The 20,423-nt window shown below is 34.4% G+C and overlaps 1 protein-coding gene across 2 annotated transcripts; it reads left to right on the top strand.

Moving 5' to 3' along the window:
- Positions 1 to 3,791: 3,791 nt before the first annotated feature.
- LOC108192622 (6,7,8-trihydroxycoumarin synthase) lies at positions 3,792 to 15,190 on the top strand. Of its 2 annotated transcripts, none has more exons than XM_017371989.2 (2): positions 3,792 to 4,737; positions 5,033 to 5,726. In XM_017371989.2, the coding sequence occupies exons 1-2, from the start codon at positions 3,820 to 3,822 to the stop codon at positions 5,663 to 5,665; spliced, it is 1,551 nt and encodes a 516-aa protein (XP_017227478.1). In that variant the 5' UTR covers positions 3,792 to 3,819; the 3' UTR covers positions 5,666 to 5,726. The 2 variants fall into 2 exon arrangements, with proteins under 2 accessions (XP_017227478.1, XP_063943031.1); XM_064086961.1 differs by lacking the exon at positions 5,033 to 5,726 and adding an exon at positions 14,366 to 15,190 and having other exon boundaries at positions 3,797 to 4,737.
- Positions 15,191 to 20,423: the final 5,233 nt, after the last annotated feature.

Here is a 20,423-nt window from a genome sequence, read left to right as displayed (position 1 = left end):
CTGTTTGTTGGGAACCTGGCTCTGATACCAATTGTTATTTTACACCAACTATAAGAAAGATTGTAGAAGGGGGGGTTGAATACAATCTTTTACAAATTTAAAAGATTCAAGAACAAACATTTTAAATACAGCAAATGGAAAACACCAAGTATTAAAAATACGGGTGGATTGAATGATCCACCCGTGAGATTTTATATTGAAGAATCTGTGGATTGATTACAATTCGCACAGCTGCTGGTTCATCACTCAAACAAATTCTAACTCTCAGATTTTCTCTCAAGTGTTTCGAACAAGTTCAACTGATGCTTCTAACTTCGTTATATACTCCAAGTTTTACAAAGCTTTTAGCTAGATTACAAAATGCACTCTAATCTAAAAACAATGATGCACATCTTTGTCTTATGCATGCTTTCTGAGATGTCTTCATCTTTGACCATCATCTTGATTTGATCCAGATTGCATTGCATGAGATAAGAATGTTTCTGCTTCTTCTTTATTTTCCTAATCACGCTTCCATGTCCATTTTAGTGTAATTCGATCCATGTGATTTTCGATCCATGTGATTTGTCAGACTTAAGCTCTAGTCACTTTCAACTGCTCTTTGTTTCATCAGTTGAAAGTTCTGGTTACTTTCAACTGCTCTTGACTTCATCAGTTGAATGTTGCGCTAGACTCATCAGTTGAACGAATTATAAACTTCATCAGTTGAATGTTGTTCCAGTCTCATCAGTTGAAAATCCTTAGCATCATCAGTTGAATACTTTGTCTTCAGTTGAATGCTTGGTTTTCATCAGTTGAAACATGGTCCAGTCTTCATCAGTTGAATAGTTACATCTCATCAGTTGAATATCCTTCACTTAGATAAAATTACATGGCATTGGATATTTACAATTAGCCATCCTATTCTACCCATCCGTTGATAATTCACAAAGACAAAATTATAACAATTACAACTGAAATTTGATAAAGATTCTAAGTAAGACATGTTACAAAATGTTTATTTTATCATCAAAAATTATTGATTCCTAACAGTGATGAACAGTAAATAAGTAAACATAAGCTATAATGAAGAACGGTACCTGATACTGCTTTTTGGTGTAACTAAACTTTGGTTAGTTTTGTGTAGGAATGAATTGCAAAAGAGAAATTATATTTTTGTAACAAAATCCGCATAACTTATCAAAAAAAAAATATGTGAGTTTGCAAATGAAAAAACAATTACATAATAAATAACAAACAATATTTTACAAAATATGAAAATTAGTCTATTCAGTAACATTTATATAAATTAATTTCAAATAAACGTTTCATAATGATTTCTCATTTAATATACACAAAAACGTTTTCTCTAGAATATTTTGAGGTAATATTAAATTTATATAAACATTTTTTATTAGAAACATTTTGCATGCCCTTGCGAAGCGGGCACACATACTAGTATAATGTATAGTTCCAAGTTGCTTGTATTCATATGTTGATCGATTAACATTAGTCTCAATTGATATTTTATTTCATTGAAATATAAATATTAACTTTATATTCTAATGTTAGTATTTATCTTCTTTGATAAATATTTAAAAAATATATAATTTCGGTTTGCCACATCATTAATCACTACCGAGGTTTGTGGTTGAGAGGTTTTTACCTGTCATCCCTGGTTGTGTTAATTAGAAATGTTCGGGCAGAAACGTGTACCATAGTGTGAATTATTAGGTCCTATAATAATATTCAATGACAATAGTTCAATAATGAGAACTTTCTGGTTACTCTTCTAAATTATTGAGATGCGTACGGACACAATTACCAACTAAATTATATTAAATTATTCATATTAGTCGTCTGCTTTAATTATATCAAATTAAATTATAATTTAAAATTAATTTTATTTAATTATTAATTTAAATAGATTAAATGAAAAAATTTGACAATTTTTCAAAAAAGAATTGAAACATTGATATTTTTCAAGTTTCTTAAACAATCAGCATTTTTAACTTTTCATATTTTTACATTCAACATTACAGATATCTCGCTTTATAAGTCAAAAATCAATTTATAACTTCTTTATAAAAATGATTTGAATTTGAATAAATTAATTTTTATTTATAAATCTCGGCGAGAAAGGCAAAAATACCGTGAAGTTTTTCTCGAGCATGACATGCAAGCCCACAAAAGTAGAATTTTTCGATCGAAGATATTTTTAAAATGATGGTGTGGAGAGAAAAATGTGGATTCTGTGTGATTACACTATATGCAATGTGAATGTGAAATGTAAGGCAACTAACATATAAAATATTAGTTTGAACTTTATATGTATATAGAATAATAGTTTAAATGCTATGTACGTACAGACAGATCGTAGCTTATGCATTGAAGCTATAAAATAAGGTAACTTACGTGTAAAATAGTAGTTTGACTTTTATTTATATACATGAAATAACAGTTAAATGTTAGGTAATTAAAACGACAGAAATACTCCCTCCATCCCAAATTAAATGGCCCCGTTGACTTTGGGCACACAATTTAAGGTTCATTGACCGCATAGATACGTGACTTATTTTTAAAATTTTATTTTTGCAAATTAAAATTAATATATGAAATTTTCATTTATAAAAGAAAAAATAAAAAAATAAATTTCGGAAGTTACAAAAATGAGTTTGTTTGCTCCCAAGTCCTGCCCCTTGTACAGATCGCTTCATGATACTAGCGGTTAGCATGGATCTAGGAAGAGAGATGAGACCCGTGTCTTTTTTAAAAAAATTTTATATTTCTATCATTTTGTTTTGATAAAATTATAAAAGTGTTTATACAATTTTTAAAAATATATAAATATTATTTGAAAATTTGTTTGATACCTCCGAAAAATCTGAATCTTATATATGTGCCGCAAAGCGAACTAGGAATATTTGTATAGTAATTAATAGATTATCATTAATTTGTATTACATAGGTTTTTTAGTCTAAGTTTGTATTTAATATATATAGGCTCATGATCAAATAGAAACCACTCTTATAATAAAAATTAGAAACCTGTTTCCCTATCACTATTTATGATTACGGGTATCACTAATTTTACTGCAGTAATCACCGTTTTTATACAATATGTACAACGATTTTTATTATCAGAATTGAGAAAATCTATATATAATAAAAAGGATAATACCTTAATTAATTTCAGTTTTAGGAATTATACTCAGTACACATAAGTAATTAGTACATTTTTTGTATAATTTATGTATATTCTTCGTGTCTGATTTGTGCTTTAAAATGTTTATAAAATATAATTCATGAATTATATAAAAAATATTTTTACTTAAATATTTAATTTTGTTCAAAAAAGAGAAATATTAAAATAATTTATATAATCATAAAGCGTGTCCGCAGAAACCTTGGCACGATGAAAACAATTGGACCGCAGAGCAGACAAAAAATTCCTGCCAACCATATGAGACAAAAAGTTGCATATGATTTAAAGTCAATTTGACTGAATTTATCACTTAAGGTGATTTAAGTTAGAAGTTTAAAATATATGTTTATATATTTTTGATTTTTTAATAATTTATGAGTTATATAAAATATGATAATAAAAATAAAAATGATTTATAGATAATTTATATTATATGAATAATTTTTGAAAAAAAATGTTTGAAAGAATTTATTCACTAGAAAAGTACATGCAACTAGCTTTTGATTTTAAGTTAGTTTGGGACCTATTTGTGACTTATTACATTACTTGTTACATTAGAAACAGTTTCAAGTGGGGGTTTTAAAGCCAGAACATGTACAGTTAATTAACACAATTTCATGAATATAAAGAAGTTGAATGTGTATACTTCCACGCCAGCTCTTTTTTGAGGTTTTACACATGGATCTACTAGTGATAGTTCTTGTTATTGCCTTTCCCCTGGCTTTCTTATATTTATCTTTGAAACACATAAAGAAAGATGATCTTCCATCACCACCAGGTCCACCAGGCCTTCCTTTGATCGGGAACATGCACCAGTTATACAAAGCCTCTTCGAATCACGAGCATTTCTGGCAACTTTCCAAGAAATACGGGTCTCTCGTGACGTTACACTTAGGCTCAGTCCCAGCCCTAGTTGTATCATCGTCGAAAATGGCGAAACAAGTGCTGAAAACTCAAGATGCCATCTATAGTAGCAAGCCTGCGATGACTGGTCAGCAAAAGATGTCATATAATGGACTGGAAATGGCGTTTTCGCCGTACAGTGAGCACTGGAGGGATGTGAGAAAGTTTTGCACACTGGAATTATTTACGCAGAAAAGAGCTCAGATGTCCGTTCGGCCTGTTAGGGAAGAGGAGGTTTATCGGATGATTGATGGACTGGCGGAGGCGGCTTCAGCTTCGAAAGAGGTCGATGTGCACCGATGTTTTTCGGATTTCGCGAGTTCGATTATCACGAGAGTTGCATTTGGAAAGAGGTACGATCAAGGCGGGAAATTCCATCGGGTTTTGTCTGAGATAGAAGCCTTGTATTCCAACTTTTTTGTCTCGGATTATTTTCCGATGTTTGGATGGATCGATAAGCTCACTGGAATGATGGCTAGACTGGATCGGACTTTCGTGGAGTTGGATATGTTCTACCAAGAACTTATTGATGAACACCTTAAACCTGACAGGCTCGCGTCTACGACTGACGATGTCATTGATGTTTTGCTGAGAAACAAGAGCTCGGCTTCCTTTGCTCTGACGATGAATCATGTCAAAGCGATTCTTATGGTAATTATTATGTTAACAGTTTTTCTAGTGTATGACACATGTTAAGCACTAAAAATTATAAGTTTAACTAATTTTGATATAGTGGAGTCCCTTGAATATACAACAACCATTCTAATCAAAATGTCCCAAATATATAAAATTTAATGCTTAACATATGCTCGTGAGCACATACTAGACAAATTTTTATATTACTTTTTTGTCTATTCGCCAATATATATGGAAAATAATATATTGGAGAACAGTCACATCCTTACATGGATTCATGATTAATAGCTGTCAGTATGGATGTTTGCAGGATATAATAGTTGCTGGAACTGGGACAACGGCAACTGTGCTCACATGGGTCATGACAGCATTAATGCGTAACCCCGGAGTGATGAAGAAAGTTCAAGAAGAAGTAAGAAGAGTAATCGGAAAGAAAGGGAAGATAGACGAAGATGACCTTCAGAATCTCCCTTACTTGAGAGCCGTTGTGAAGGAAACAATGCGCTTATACCCTCCCGGTCCACTTCTACTTCCCCGAGAAACGATGGGAAGCTCTGTCATTGGCGAAGATAAAGATCATATGTACAAGATCAAGCCCAAAACCCTGGTGTTTGTAAGCATGTGGGCAATTGGAAGAGACCCGGAGGATTGGAAAGAGCCCTTAGAGTTTATACCCGAAAGGTTCTTGGAAAGGCCGGACATCGATTACAAGGGACAGCATTTCGAGTACATTCCATTCGGTGCTGGGAGAAGACAATGCCCTGGACTCAACCTGGGAGCCATGAATGTGGAGCTTGCACTTGCTAACGTTCTTTACACCTTCGACTGGGAGCTGCCTGATGGCTTGAGAAGCCAAGACGTCGACGAGGAGACTGTGAATGGCTTAACTTTGCAGAGGAAAAATGTTCTCTACATTCGACCTAAAATATATGTCTGTCCATGATTCATCTCGTATCAAGATTTCATGTACCAACTTAATTTATAAAATAATAGTTTTAAGATGATCCTGCAGCTTTTCTGTGTAATAAGTGGAACTTAATCATCTATAACAGAGCTTCCCACTTGGATGCTAAATTAGGAAGTTCAAGCTATATATTGTTTCCCAGAAGTTGATGTCAATGAATACGATGCATAGGATCGGACTCTTGGTCAGTTCCGGTATTAAAATACTAATGTTTTCCCCAAATATAGGCAATCAAAAGTTAGTTGACTTCATGGGTATTTTCTAAATTGCTTCTTTATATATTTATTAAATAATATTAAAGAGTAAAGATAGAAGATAATTGACATAAAAAATAAGAAGTATCAAGATAGTGAGATAGTGATAGTGAAAGATGATGTAAACAGCATGTTCAAGAAGTTTCAAGATAACAAGAGAGTGAAGGATGATGTAAAGAGCATCTTCAGTGTCATGCACGGTTAAAAAAATCTGAAAAACCCGTATTCGTATCCGAGATAAAATGAATATTATTTATATCCGAAATAAGCGGATATTATCCGCATCCGAATACGACAAATCCGGATATAAGATATAACATATTTATATTTGATAAAATCCGAATCCGAAATTAAATATATATGATATTTAAATATTATATATATATATATTTATGTATATACTATCATTCTATAACTTTATAGTATTTCTATTATAGTGTGTATATTTATATATGCATTTACATCATAAAAAAATATATTTATATAAATTTTATATAATTGTGAAATATTATAGACATATATCATAATATCATTTGAATTTTTATTATTTCAAATATAACAAATTATAATTGAATAATATATAAAAATTAATTTTTGGATAAATATAAATTGTCTTTAATGACTTTAATTCTTAACTGAATTTTTTAAAATGAATTTTTCATTTTCACAATTTTTTTGAATTTTAATAAAAAATAAAATCTTATAAAAATCAAATTCGGATTCGGATATTATCCGTATCCGGATAGCATTCATCGGATACGGATTCAGATATTATCCCTTCAAACAATTTCGAAAACGGATAAAGGCAGATTCATATCCGAATTATCCTTTTGACACCCCTATCCAATGGGATGCACTATAATGGTCAGTTAGATTGGATTTATAAGACATTATCTAAAATTTGTTAAACCCATAACACATTTTGTTTGATATTGGCTATATATATTTTTAAAATAATATGTTATTATTATTTCAGATTTTTATAAATAAAATGTATTGTATTAATATGATAATCGGATGACTTATCATTTGCCACATATCTGTAGTTGTTCGACAAATATATTGGTTCGACAAATATAACCATTCACAAGAGTTTGATTATAATTATAGATAAGGGGAGAGTATGGTTCAAGTGTGAGTTATTTACTTTCTCTTTTTATTTTAATATGCCAAGTGAATTTTTAGTTAAGAGTTTACTTTAAAAAAGATTTTTTTTTCTTCTCAAATTTCAAGATCTCTCATCTAAAAAATATAAAAAATTAGATAATGGGTGCGAATGAGTTTTTGAAATAAATTTTCTAAATTTTGATAAGATATAATAGCACGAGTCACAACCCACTTGGAGATGTTCTTGCCTTTCTCAAACTCATATGTCCCAGATTGAGAAGGGTCTCCGGAACGCCTAAGCTCAGTATACAGTGCAAGAGATGTAAGGTTTATGTTAATGGGACATGATGATTTTCAATTCTGACGAGTGATGTAAAAGTCTATGTTGTCCAGATACATGAATCCACGACTGCATATTTCAGTTGATATTTTTTGGGGGGCAACAACTTGAGTTTCATGCCTAAATCGCTTAAAACAGGCAACTCGGGACCTTGCAAAAAAATTATGAAAGAATACAAAACAAATCAAAAACGCCAAAATCGACCCACACTGATCTGCTCAACAATACTTAACTGACTTGGACCTACACAGAAAACAACATTCATGTTTTTGTTTTCTTTTATCCGAGGAATCAAAATTTGGGAACTTTCATGATAAATATGATTATCTCCAAAATATTTCTATAATATAATATTATTATTCATTTTTTTAATAATTATTTTTACTAGGTGGCGATGCATAAGTGACTTATTGTTGAACAATATGTGCAAAAAACAAATATATGTGTGTTTGTGTGTGCGAAACCGAACAAGAACGAAGGAGACAGATTAAACACAAGGATATGAAGAAAATCCGAGTCCAGTGCGAAACTGTCTCCTTAAAGCGTATTCGCCTCCTCACCGTATGTGTGGAACGAAAACTTCTCCGGATAAAATGGATTACGATGTCGTTAACAAGAACGGCACCTTCGGCGAGCTTGAATCGACTATCACCAGAGAGAGGTAAGATTGTGGTATTGAGAGAGAGGGAGAGGAAGATGTGTTTGATGATTCAAAACCCTCCAACCTATAGGGGTATTTATAGGTGCAGAGAGACTTGTGCACTACTCTTTTCCATAATTAATTAATTATGGAATCGGTGTGAAACTTGCAAGCCACACTATTCCATAAATAATATGAAACAGAATCAGATAAATATTTGCAAGCTATTATATCTCATATATAATCTGAAACAGAATCAGATTAAATATATCGAGATATACACCATATCAATTAATTTGAAACAAAATCAAATTAATTTATGCCATAATATTTGAGCCAAATTTTACTGGAAAAAATAATTTCCATTATCAAGAAGATATCATCATATCTCACACATAATGCTCAAAATATTATTTACCAATATGGGGCTTATACCCATATTTTCCAACAATCCCCCACATGGGTGAGATTGGTGATCTTAGTAGTAGCACACACCAGACAAACAGACACAAAGTTTGGCTTGGTGATAATTTTCTTCGATCAGATATAGCATATGACAGGTAGAGAATGCTCCTTGAACCTTCGCATGAGTAAGTATACCGACTTTACTGGTAGACAGTAGACGTGCTTGTCCTTGAACTATTCGACCGTTTGTGTAAACGATGATATACTTATCACTATATCCTTTCTGACTCGTTCAGCTCTCATGAGTATGTCCATTTTGGCCATGGAACATCGTCCTGGTTCTGCAGGAATTCTCCTTTGAAGCGGCCCCACTTCTCTCCCACACAGGTGATCTTTATCTTATAGAGTAACCCGCGTTTACTCAACTGAATTCCATGCGTGTACAACTCCATGTATTCACTAAAGATCATTAAAAACTCAAGGCATAACCTCGTACCTTACGGGTCTCACTGTTTCTTCATCATGGGAATAGGCCTGGGGTTACCCCTACAGTGATTTGGTCATCATGATTTAGTTGTCCCATTGAACCAAGTTCTTGGGATCTCCAGTCAGCAATGGTTAGGTGTCCACCATGATCCCGTTAAGCGATAGGCTTAAGACCCATTCCTCTCGATGATTTCTTAACCACTTCTCTCGATAACCCTTTGGTTAGCGGATCTGTAATATTATCCTTTGATGGTATATAGTCAATAGTGATAATCCCGGTTGAGATTAATTGTCTAATGGAACTATGTCGTCGTATATGAAGGGACTTCCCATTATACATTGTGCTCTGCCAATAGCGGATTGACTATCACAGTGTATCCCTATTGCAGTCACAGGCCTCGGCCATCTTTAAATATCCTCCAGAAATTGGCGTAGATATTTAGTCTCTTCGGCGCATTTATCTAGAGCCACGAACTCAGCTTCCATTATGGAATGAGTTATTACCGTTTGTTTGGAGGATTTCCATGATATTGCTGCTCCAGCTAGTGTAAACACGTAGCCACTCATAGACTTTAGAGCCTTCTTACTAGATATCCAGTTCGCGTCAGTATATCCTTCTAATACTGCTGGGTATCTGCCATAGTGCAGTCCATAGTCTCGAGTTCCCCTTAGGTACCTTAGTACCCTTATGATCGCTTTCTAGTGATCAGCTCTTGGATTACTCGTAAACCTACTCAACTTGCTAATTGAGTATGCAATGTCTGGTCTTGTACAACTCATTAGGTACATCAGACTTCCGATTATCCTAGAGTATTCCAACTGGGAGACCCTCCACACCTTTATTTTTGGATAGATGTAAAGTCATATCCACAGGTGTTCTAGCTTTCTCAGTATCATCCTTAAGAAACCTCTCAAGGATCTTGTCAACGTAATGAGGTTGACTCAGTGCGAGACCCTCTGATGTTCTAGAAATTTGAATTCCTAGAACTACATTTGCTAGTCCCATGTATTTCATGTCAAATCTTGATTTTAACATGTCTTTTGTAGATTTGATTACTTTATCATTGCTTCCGGCAATAAGTAGATCATCTACATATAATGTCATCATGACATAACCGCTCTCGTTATCCTTGTAATAAGCACAACTATCTCATTCATTGATTTTGAAGCCATTGGCCAGCACGACCTCATAAAATTTTTCATGCCATTTCATAGGCGCTTGCTTCAAACCATATAATGATTTAACTAATTTACAGACTTTCCTTTCTTGTCCAAGGACAATAAACCCTTCAGGTTGTTCCATATAGACTTCCTCATCTACATCCCCATTTAGGAAAGCTGTTTTCACATCCATTTGATGTACTGCTAAATTTGAAACATCATCCTTATAGACGTTATTCTCGTCACTGGAGAATATGTGTCAAAGTAATCAAGGTCTTTGTGTTGCTTGTATCCTTTGATTACAATTCTGGCCTTATACTTATCGATAGTGCCGTCTATTTTCAACTTCTTCTTGAAAACCCACTTGCTACCTAGTGCTTTACAACTAGTTGACAAGTCCACCAATTTCCAAGTATGATTCTATAGGATAGAATCAACTTCATTTTTTAAGGCCTCTTTCCACATAGGTCCATCGGGTGAGGTAACCGCTTCCTTATAGGTTTTCGGATCTCCTTCCTCGAGCAAATAGGTCATGAAGTCAGACCCAAAGGATTTCTCCGTTCGTTGTCTTTTGCTCCTCCTCACAACCCCCACATTTTCATCTTCACTTTCATCATTCTCATTTTCATCATCTATAGATTCATGAGTTCCTTTAGATGTCGTGGGGTGCTCATTTCTTGGATTACAAGGAAACGTAGTCTCAAAGAATGAGGCATTCCTTGATTCCATAATCGTATTCTTTTGAATCTCTGGAATCTTAGAATCATAAACAAGAAACTGATATGTTGTACTATATATGTGGAGGATATCCGATGAAGATACAATCCACGGTTTTTGGACCAATCTTCACCTTCTTAGGTGTAGGGATCAGTACCTTTGCAATGCACCCCCACACTTTCAAGTGTTTGTAACTCGATTTCTTTTTCTCCCACATTTCATAAGGACTCACATCCTTATTCTTGCGCATCGTAATATTTAAAATATTATTCGCGCTTAAGATGGCTTCCCCCCACATCAATTGCGGAAGTCCAGAGCTTAGCAACATCGCATTCATCATCTCATTGAGAGTGCGATTCTTCCTCTCATCCACTCCATTTGACTGAGGGGAGTATGGTGCAGTGACCTCATGGATTATACCATGTTGTGAACAGAATTCTCCAAAAGGTTCAACATATTCACCTCCACGATCGCTACGTATCGTTTTGATTGTCTCAGTTTGTTGTCTCTCAACTTCTTCCTTATAGATTTTAAATTTATCCATAGCTTCATCTTTGCTTTTATGCAAATATACATAGCAGTATTTTGTACAATCATCTATGAATGTAATAAAATACTTGTTTCCTCCTCTTGTTGGAGCGAATTTTAAATCATATATCGCTATGTATTAGGTCCAGCACTTTGGTGTTTCTTTCCACACGTTTAAAAGATAATCTCATTAATTTTGCCTCAACACAAGTTTCACACTTATGTTTTGAATCGATAGTCAGTTTTGGTATGTATTCTTTTGCACTTAATCTTCATAAAGTGTCATAATTTACATGTCCTAATCTAGCATGCCATAGATTAGGAGACTCAAGCAAGTAAGCAGAAGAATTCTTCATTACATTATCGTCTTTAACAGGCATCACATTGAGCATAAAAAGCCCATCGGTTACATAGCCCTTGCCAACAAACATACCACTCTTAGACAAAATTACCGTATCAGACTCTATTACAATACGAAAGCCATGCTTATTCAACAAAGGAACCGGACACAAGGTTCTTGCGAATATCAGGCACATAGAGTACTATCTTGGTGTCATGCAATGTTACTCATATGCAAGACTTGTGTCTTGCCGTATTTTGGGAGATTATAAATATATTGGTTTGTCCCTAGACAATGTTGTTTCTAAGTGCTGGACAAGCTTTAATGGTTTCTTCAGTTTCTAAAAGATATTGTACTGTTTCCTAAAAAAACTGTAACAGATTGTAAGTTACGTGAGTTTTAGAATGCATTTATGTTTTTAAAAAAAGAAATAAATGAAAACAAATATCTACAACTAACATGAGCCTTTGGATGTTTAAAGATTGGATGGCTGTGATTAAGTCTCTCCATCCTCCACAAAATACAGTCTCCATAGAACTTTTCTCTATATTATATATATATATATATATATATATATATATGCCAACATTCCAGGGACTTATATATGGAGTTACATAGTACACGATTGTAAATCATCAAGTTTATCATAAATTCTATTATAGAATTACATATAAAAATAGAATTTAAAATTTAAAATTTAAAGAAAAACGTTTATTTTCGTAATTGATTCCGCGGCAGAATAATTCTGGATGATCATTATTCTATTATAGAATCATGTTGATATATTGCATAACTTTAACTAATATTTCTAATAATTCTGGATGATCATTATTCTATTATGATGATCATCTTAATTCTGGATTGCTAAAAGTAGATATAATTCATATTCGCATAAAAATGAACGAATTCGAATCTAACTTAATAGTTTAAACGAGTATCAAGATTGATCTTACAACACTAATATTTGATAAAACATATGTGGAGTAGTTCTATATTTAAGTATATCCTAAAATTAAATAAAATAAAATAAAAATAATTTAAGGGTGTGCATCTCATTCACTTAAAAGAGCTCTAAGGTAGGATCCAATGTCAACTACCGTAAGAGACAACTCTAATTTACATATCGATTAATTTAAATGTTTAGAAGAAAATACACATCGCGATATTGTGACAATTATTTTTTTAAAAATTTCTCTATTACGAGCTCATGATATTTTAACAAAGAATTTTTTTCAACATACTATCATATCACATACTTGCTTATACAGTATATTATTTCTCATATGCAATTTCTAACAAATAGACCGTGGATTCAGAAAAACATTATCAACAATATTACCACAATCTAGATAAAGGTCACTCAGAAAATTTTTATATCATGAATGCAAGGAACATGCCCAAAAACTGGGGGTTAACACAAAAATTGTCAAACTGGACCTTCATTCGAGATTTTACCAATAAATCCGAATCCGATCCAGATCACAACTTCTTATGCACTCGCTAATCCGAATTCGATCCATTTTTTTTTATTAAAAAACTATATTTAGAATGAATAAGATTAATAAAGACAAATAGTGAAACATATATATCATATTATGTTAAATAAAATTAATTTTTTAAGTAAGCACATATTAAACCGAAACGCTTACATCTTTTAAAGAAAAAATCACTGGTTTTTCAAGAAGTACCGTGTCATATTAATTATTTTATTATAAAAGATGATTTATAATGAGATTACAATATTTTGGAGGATATGTAATAAAGTAAGTGAAAGAATATTCTTATTTAGATTATTTTTGATTTTAAACTTATGAATTCAAAATTCGATGTGTTATTAACAATTATTAAAAAAAATTACAGATATGAGAACAGTGACAAAGACATCAAATTTGGTGTCAAAAAATATATCTAAATAATATAATATTGATAAAACATGGTTTTAAAATATCATAACTTATGAAGACATGTGAAGATAATAGCAAAATGCGTTGCGAGACTTAGTATAAAGAATTGAATTGTAATTTTATCTGGTTAAAATAAAATTAAAAAAGGAGGAATAAGTTACTTATATTAGAGTCAAAAAATTTTAATTCTTAGTGTACCAATAATCAATCCATAATTTACAAAATTAAATATAATGAGAAACTGCAATTAAATTGATTAACGACTTACAAATTAAACTAAAAAAATATTAACTAATTTGGAACCGAATAATCTGAAGTGATCTGGTTAAAAAAATATGCGTTTGGTCGGAACTAGGACCAGAATTATTATTTAGAATCCAGAATATGGAATTTTTGGTTTGATATTTAACAACTGAACATGATATGCTGCTTTGCTCACCCCTGATAAATACGAGTATCAAAAAATTTAAAAATCTGACTTCACACAAAGCTAAAAAAATGACTCACAACTAATGGGGCTCAATATTTCATGTCTTTATGAACTTCTGGAGGCATAACTCATATCTACTCTCTTTCTTTTATTTGAAAGACCAGAAAATTATTTGTTTGAGATGTGGTTTATAACAATTACATGAAAATTTATTAAAAGTCTCCTCATGAAGCTCAGAAAACTAATGATAAAAAATTAAAATTGTATAACGAGTCGATATTATATGGATTCTTAGGCTAAGTAAAACAATATATCCGTGAATTACATGGATGCATGATTAATAGCTGTCAGTATGGATGTTTTGCAGGATATAATAGTTGCTGGAACTGGGACAACGGCAACTGTGCTCACATGGGCGATGACAGCATTAATGCGCAACCCGGGAGTGATGAAGAAAGTTCAAGAAGAAATAAGAAGAGTAATGGGAAAGAAAGGGAAGATAGACGAAGATGACATTCAGAATCTCCCTTACTTGAGAGCCGTTGTGAAGGAGACGATGCGCTTATACCCTCCTGGTCCACTTCTACTTCCCCGAGAAACGATGGGAAGCTCTGTCATCGGCGAAGATGAAGCTCATATGTACAAGATCAAGCCCAAAACCCTGGTGTTTGTAAGCATGTGGGCAATTGGAAGAGACCCGGAGGATTGGAAAGAGCCCTTCGAGTTTAAACCCGAAAGGTTCTTGGAAAGGCTTGACATCGATTACAAAGGACAGCATTTCGAGTACGTTCCATTCGGTGCTGGGAGAAGACAATGCCCTGGACTCAACCTGGGAGCGAGGAATGTGGAGCTTGCACTTGCTAATGTTCTTTACGCATTCGACTGGGAGCTGCCTGATGGGATGACAATCCTAGACGTCGACGAGGAGACTGTGAATGGCTTAACTTTGCAGAGGAAAAATGTTCTCTACATTCGACCTAAAATATACGTCTGTCCATGATTCATCTCGTATCAAGATTTCATGTGCCAACTTAATTTATGAAATAATAGCTGTAAGATGATCCTGCAGCTTTTCTGTGTAATAAGTGGAACTTAATTATCAATAACAGAGCTTCCCCACTTGGATGCTGAATTAGGAAGTTCAAGCTATTGTTTCTTGGCTAATGTCAATGAATACAATGCATTATTTATATCCATTTCCCAAAAGGAAATATTATATCGAGAACCCAAAAGGAAATATTATATCGAGAACAAATTTTCATATCCAGAGCTGAAAAAGTATGAAAAGACGAAATTATTCCTTACATTTTTTTTTTCTTTTTGTTGTAATTGTGTATGCACGAGGTCAGTTTTGTCTTTTCATATTTGTTTGCTCTCGATATAAAAACTTTGCTCTCGGTATAGTATTTCCCTTCCCGAAATTAGTTATTTTATCATTTTATTCTCCTTGTTTATCCAATTCAAATTTAATACAAGTTTCAATGTTACTACCTGTTAGGGTTATACTAAAATATTCGTTTGAAGTATATAACAATTATTTGAGAATCTTGAATGCATGTTTTCACATTGTCTGTATATTATATATTGTAGACAATCTAGTATCAAATGGGATAGCAGAAGATTAGATTGTCAGACTCCTTATATAATATAATAAAGGTTCACAGTCGAGGTGGTGTTAGACAAACCACTGGAACGGCTGAAGTATTATTTGGAAATAGTTTATCTTGACTATTGAATAATACTTATATACTTTGTGTATATTGAACGGGATCAAAATAGTAGAATAATTGTTTCTTTAATTCTGACAATAAAGAACTAAGATTCTATGATGTTATTAATGCTTAAGTTCTTAATCCGGATATAGTGATTGACACTTGTATTTAATGCACATGCCTTGACTCATAAATTAAGTAATTTATTTTAAATTACGAATTTATGTATTGGGCAATGACATTATATACAGAGTGGGATATTGACTATAGAAGGAAACCGTGTCCGAAAAATATATTCGGGTGATGATGTCCTCTTGAAAGCTCATAAAGATAATTATACTTTAGTCCTGCAGGCAGATTTGTTCTTGCATAATTATAAGGTTGAGTGGATGATCAAGGATAAAAGATATTGATTAAATTAATTGTCAGAAATTAATTTAATTAATGGACATGCGATATCTTAAACATGGGGAATTTATAAGCAATTAATATGGGAGCCGAATTAAATAATTAATTTACAGAATTACGAAAGGCAGTGCAAATATTAGTTCTTTAGTGGATAGAATTAATATTTAATGACATTGGGCCTGGCCCGGAATGTCATTGGAAGGCCTGACCTAATGATCCATGATCCCTGCTGTAGCCTATATATATTCTCGTTCTCCTAAAGCTGAAAGACACACCAAAACGAATTAATCCTAGAGTCAGAGAGAGGCAGACGTTTTTCTCAAGGAGACAGCTAGGGTTTTGGATTTTCTGAGCTTTAAGGAGAGGCACACCTTGGGAGATCGAAGGCCACACTTCGTCCAAGGAGAATCAAGGAATACAGTAGAAGACGTGGATTTGAATCGCTTGCGCCGTAGCGATGAAGGTTAATATTCTGTTCGAGCTTTTAATTAGTATCATAAAACGCAGGACCAAGGTCCGATTGTTCCTACAATGGCATCAGAGCCAGGTCGCGGTTCTGCGATTTATGATATGTAGTCCATGTCATGATTATATATGCATGTATATAGTGATTCTGTGATGCAGGTCGTTGTCCACTATTATGGCCGTGTTTTAATTATTCTGTTATGTTTGGATTCCACGTGGTTTATCGTGGCTGTTGTAAATCACGAGGGTTGATCGTGATAGTTTAATCTTGTAATTCAATTTGTAATTGTTTTAGATTATGATCTGATGTAATAGAATAGGCTGGTTCGCCTGTACAATTTGTATGTAATTGTTTGATCAACGGGGCTGCAAGAAACAGAGATCTTCTGCTGCTGCGATCTGTTGCCGCTGCTATTTAGGGTAACTTTTGCATACGATGTCCGATTTGGGCGCATAATACCTTTTCGGGGACGGCAGTTTTTCAGGGCGTTCTGAGGCTGTTTAGGCCTCCAAACGGGCTCTCGAAGATTTTCGGAATTTTTCGAAGGATGATTTCGAAGCTGTTTTTCCGGGGCCATAATAGTGGATGTGTTTCATTATGTTTTACATAATTTCTGCCTTTTCTTGATTATTGCTACTATGTGTTTCTTGTCTGTGTTGTTATGCCATGTGATACTAACCCTTCGCATGCTAGAATGACATGGACATAGGGATGTTTTTAATTAATGCTTTAATCATGCTAGTATGCTGCCATGTTATGTGTTCTTTATGTTGCTATAACCATGATAGTATGCATGTGGACTTCGAAGAAATAACATAGGGCGATGCATCTAGATTAAAATCCTCAAAGTAAATTCTAAGTGGGAGAGGGAGTTAATATGGTATTAAATCCCATGGTCTCCATCATTGTTTGTATGTAATTTAACATATAAGGCGAATATAAATTATGTATACGTCACCCATCGTGGCATGTAATTTATGGTGCCTAGAATGTTATAGATATTATTGGAACAAACTTCTTAAATTAATACGAATTGATACGGATTTTCTTTATCTCTGATTTGGGGCGATTTCGAAGGCTTATGGGTATTAAGTGAGACCGATGTGACTCCTCCACTGCCTAGAAGTCAAACCAGACACGAATATTGAATTGAGGTATTCTATTCGAGAAATATTGGAAGGTATACATGCCGCCCATCGTGGCGTACCAAGTTCCATAGGTTTCGGGTAATTTAAGATTTGATGATGGTATACACTTAGCTATGAAAAATAATATAGACCACCCCAACGTGGCTTATTGTTTAGTAATAGGACCGAAGTAACGTTTAAACAAATATAGGTGGTATATATGTCACCCATCGTGACGTACCAGAAACTTATGGTGTTTAAACGTTAGTGCATTTAATTTTAATAATTGTTAGAGGAACCAATAGGACTTAATTTTTAATGCACCCTTCTTTATGTGTAATGTGATTTTTTCATGCATGATTCTCAGGATATAATGGGGTTTAATCCACTGTTCACCATACTTAAGGATAACAAACTTACCGGACCTAACTATATTGAATGGAAACGTAATTTGGACATTGTGTTGACTGCTGAGGAGTACAAGTTTTGCACTTATGAATCCAAGCCTGAGCAGCCCGCTGCTGATGCTCCTGATGAGGAGAAAGAGTATTATAAGCGGTGGACAAAGGCTGATGAGATGTCGCGATGTTACATTCTGGAAGCAATGTCGGGTGTTTTGCAGCATCAGCATCAGGCTATGGCCACTGCTTCGGATATGCTCTTTAATATCAAAGAACTTTTTGGAGATCAGAATAGGGCTGCTAGGCAAGTAGCCATGAAGGCTTTAATGAACACTCAGATGGCTGAAGGTACACCTGTAAGGGATCATGTTCTCAAGATGATGTCACATCTGAATGAGATGGAGATCCTTGGTGCAGAGCTTGACGGGGAAACCCAGATTGACATTATCCTTATGAGCTTGCCCAAGAGTTTTGAGCAGTTCCGCTTGAATTACAACATGAACAAGAGGCAGTATAGTCTTGCGGAACTGCTGACAGAACTTCAGGCAGCTGAAGGATTATTTCGCCAGAGTGTTCAAGTGAATGTGGCTGAGAAAGGTTCTTCCTCTAAGCCGAAAGGCAATAAGAAGAAGAAAAAGGCTCAGACACAGAAAGCTGTGAAGGCAGTGGGAGTTCAAGGTGGTGTGAAAAAGCCTAAAGGGAAGTGCTACCGGTGCAAGCAGTTGGGTCACTGGAAAAAGGATTGTCCTCTTCCTAAGAAGACAAACGATACTGGTATGTCTCTTTCTCTAGTTACAGAAACATTTGTAGCGGCTATATCTACGAGCACTTGGTGTGTAGATACTGGAGCCACTGATCATGTTTGTAACTCTATGCAGGGGTTCCAGCAATCCAGAATGCTTAGAGATGGTGAGATCTACGTGTTCATGGGAGATGCTACGAAAGTAGCAGTAGTTGCAGTAGGAGTTATTCATTTATCTTTTGGTTCTGATAGGATTTTGGTTTTGAACAATTGTCTTTATGTACCTTCTTTTAGAAGGAATTTGATTTCGGTTTCTAAACTTGCTATGGATGGTTATAATGTTTGTTTGGATCGTAATGTTTCTATTATGATGAATAAACGGATTATATGTTCTGGTACATTGCAAGACAATTTGTATATAATTAATCCTAGTCAACCCGCACTGCAACTACAACATAGGGTATTGAATAACACATCTTCTACCTCTAATAAAAGAAAGGAACCTTCTAGTTTGAACCAAACATATCTTTGGCACTTGAGATTAGGTCATATTAACTTGAGGAGGATTCAAAGACTTGTAGTAGACGGGCCTTTAGGCTCATTGGCAGTGGAGCCATTTCCAGTTTGTGAATCCTGCTTGGAAGGTAAAATGACCAATAGGCCTTTTAAGGCAAAGGGGAATAGAGCCAAAGAAGTGTTAGGATTGGTTCACTCTAATTTATGTGGACCTATGAATATCCAAGCAAGAGGTGGTTATGAGTATTTCGTCACTTTTATTGACGATTATTCTAGATATGGATACATTTATTTGTTGCGCCGTAAGTCTGAGTGCTTTGAGAAATTCAAAGAGTACAAAGCTAAAACGGAGAAGCGACATAATAAAAGTATCAAGTCACTACGATATGATCGTGGTGGCGAATACTTGCTTGGGGAATTCAGGGAATATTTATCCGAGAATGGGATAGAATCCCAGTTGACTGCACCAGGCACACCCCAGCAGAACGGTGTAGCAGAGAGAAGGAACCGGACTCTTTTAGAGAGTGTTAGATCGATGATGAGTTATTCGGATTTACCCAAGTCATTTTGGGGACATGCCTTAGAAACAGCAGCTTATCTTCTGAACTTAGTACCTTCTAAGTCGGTTCCTAAAACCCCTTTAGAATTGTGGACCGGGGACAAACCGAGTCTGAGACACATTCGGATATGGGGTTGTCCAGCACATGTGCTGAACAAGAACGCAACTAAGCTAGAATCTCTTACAGAAGTAAAGCTGTTTGTAGGCTACCCCATGGGAACAAAAGGTTATTTATTTTATAGTCCTAAGGATCGGGATGTCACTGTTAGCACCAATGCAAGATTCTTAGAGGAAGACTATATAATGAATCACAAACCCAAGAGTAGTATCGTTTTAAAGGAACTAGTGGGAGGGACGAATAATGAACCTGTAGTACAAGTAGAACAACCACAGCAGACTGTGCAACCGGTCACTAATACCGCACCAGTTCCTCGTCGTAGTGGGAGGGTTGTTCGACAGCCCGACAGATTCATGTTTTTGGGAGAGTCTTCGGA

The sequence above is a fragment of the Daucus carota genome, chromosome 2, assembly GCF_001625215.2.
Source record: "Daucus carota subsp. sativus chromosome 2, DH1 v3.0, whole genome shotgun sequence".
NCBI lineage: Eukaryota > Viridiplantae > Streptophyta > Magnoliopsida > Apiales > Apiaceae > Daucus > Daucus carota.
Note: the sequence above shows the minus strand (reverse complement) of the source record. Positions and strands in the feature narration are given on the sequence as shown.

Coding starts and splice junctions, on each gene's coding strand:
- LOC108192622 (XM_064086961.1), top strand. CDS start 3,820: ATGTGTATACTTCCACGCCAGCTCTTTTTTGAGGTTTTACACATGGAT. Junction 4,738..14,365: donor ATGTCAAAGCGATTCTTATG/GTAATTATTATG, acceptor GATGTTTTGCAG/GATATAATAGTTGCTGGAAC.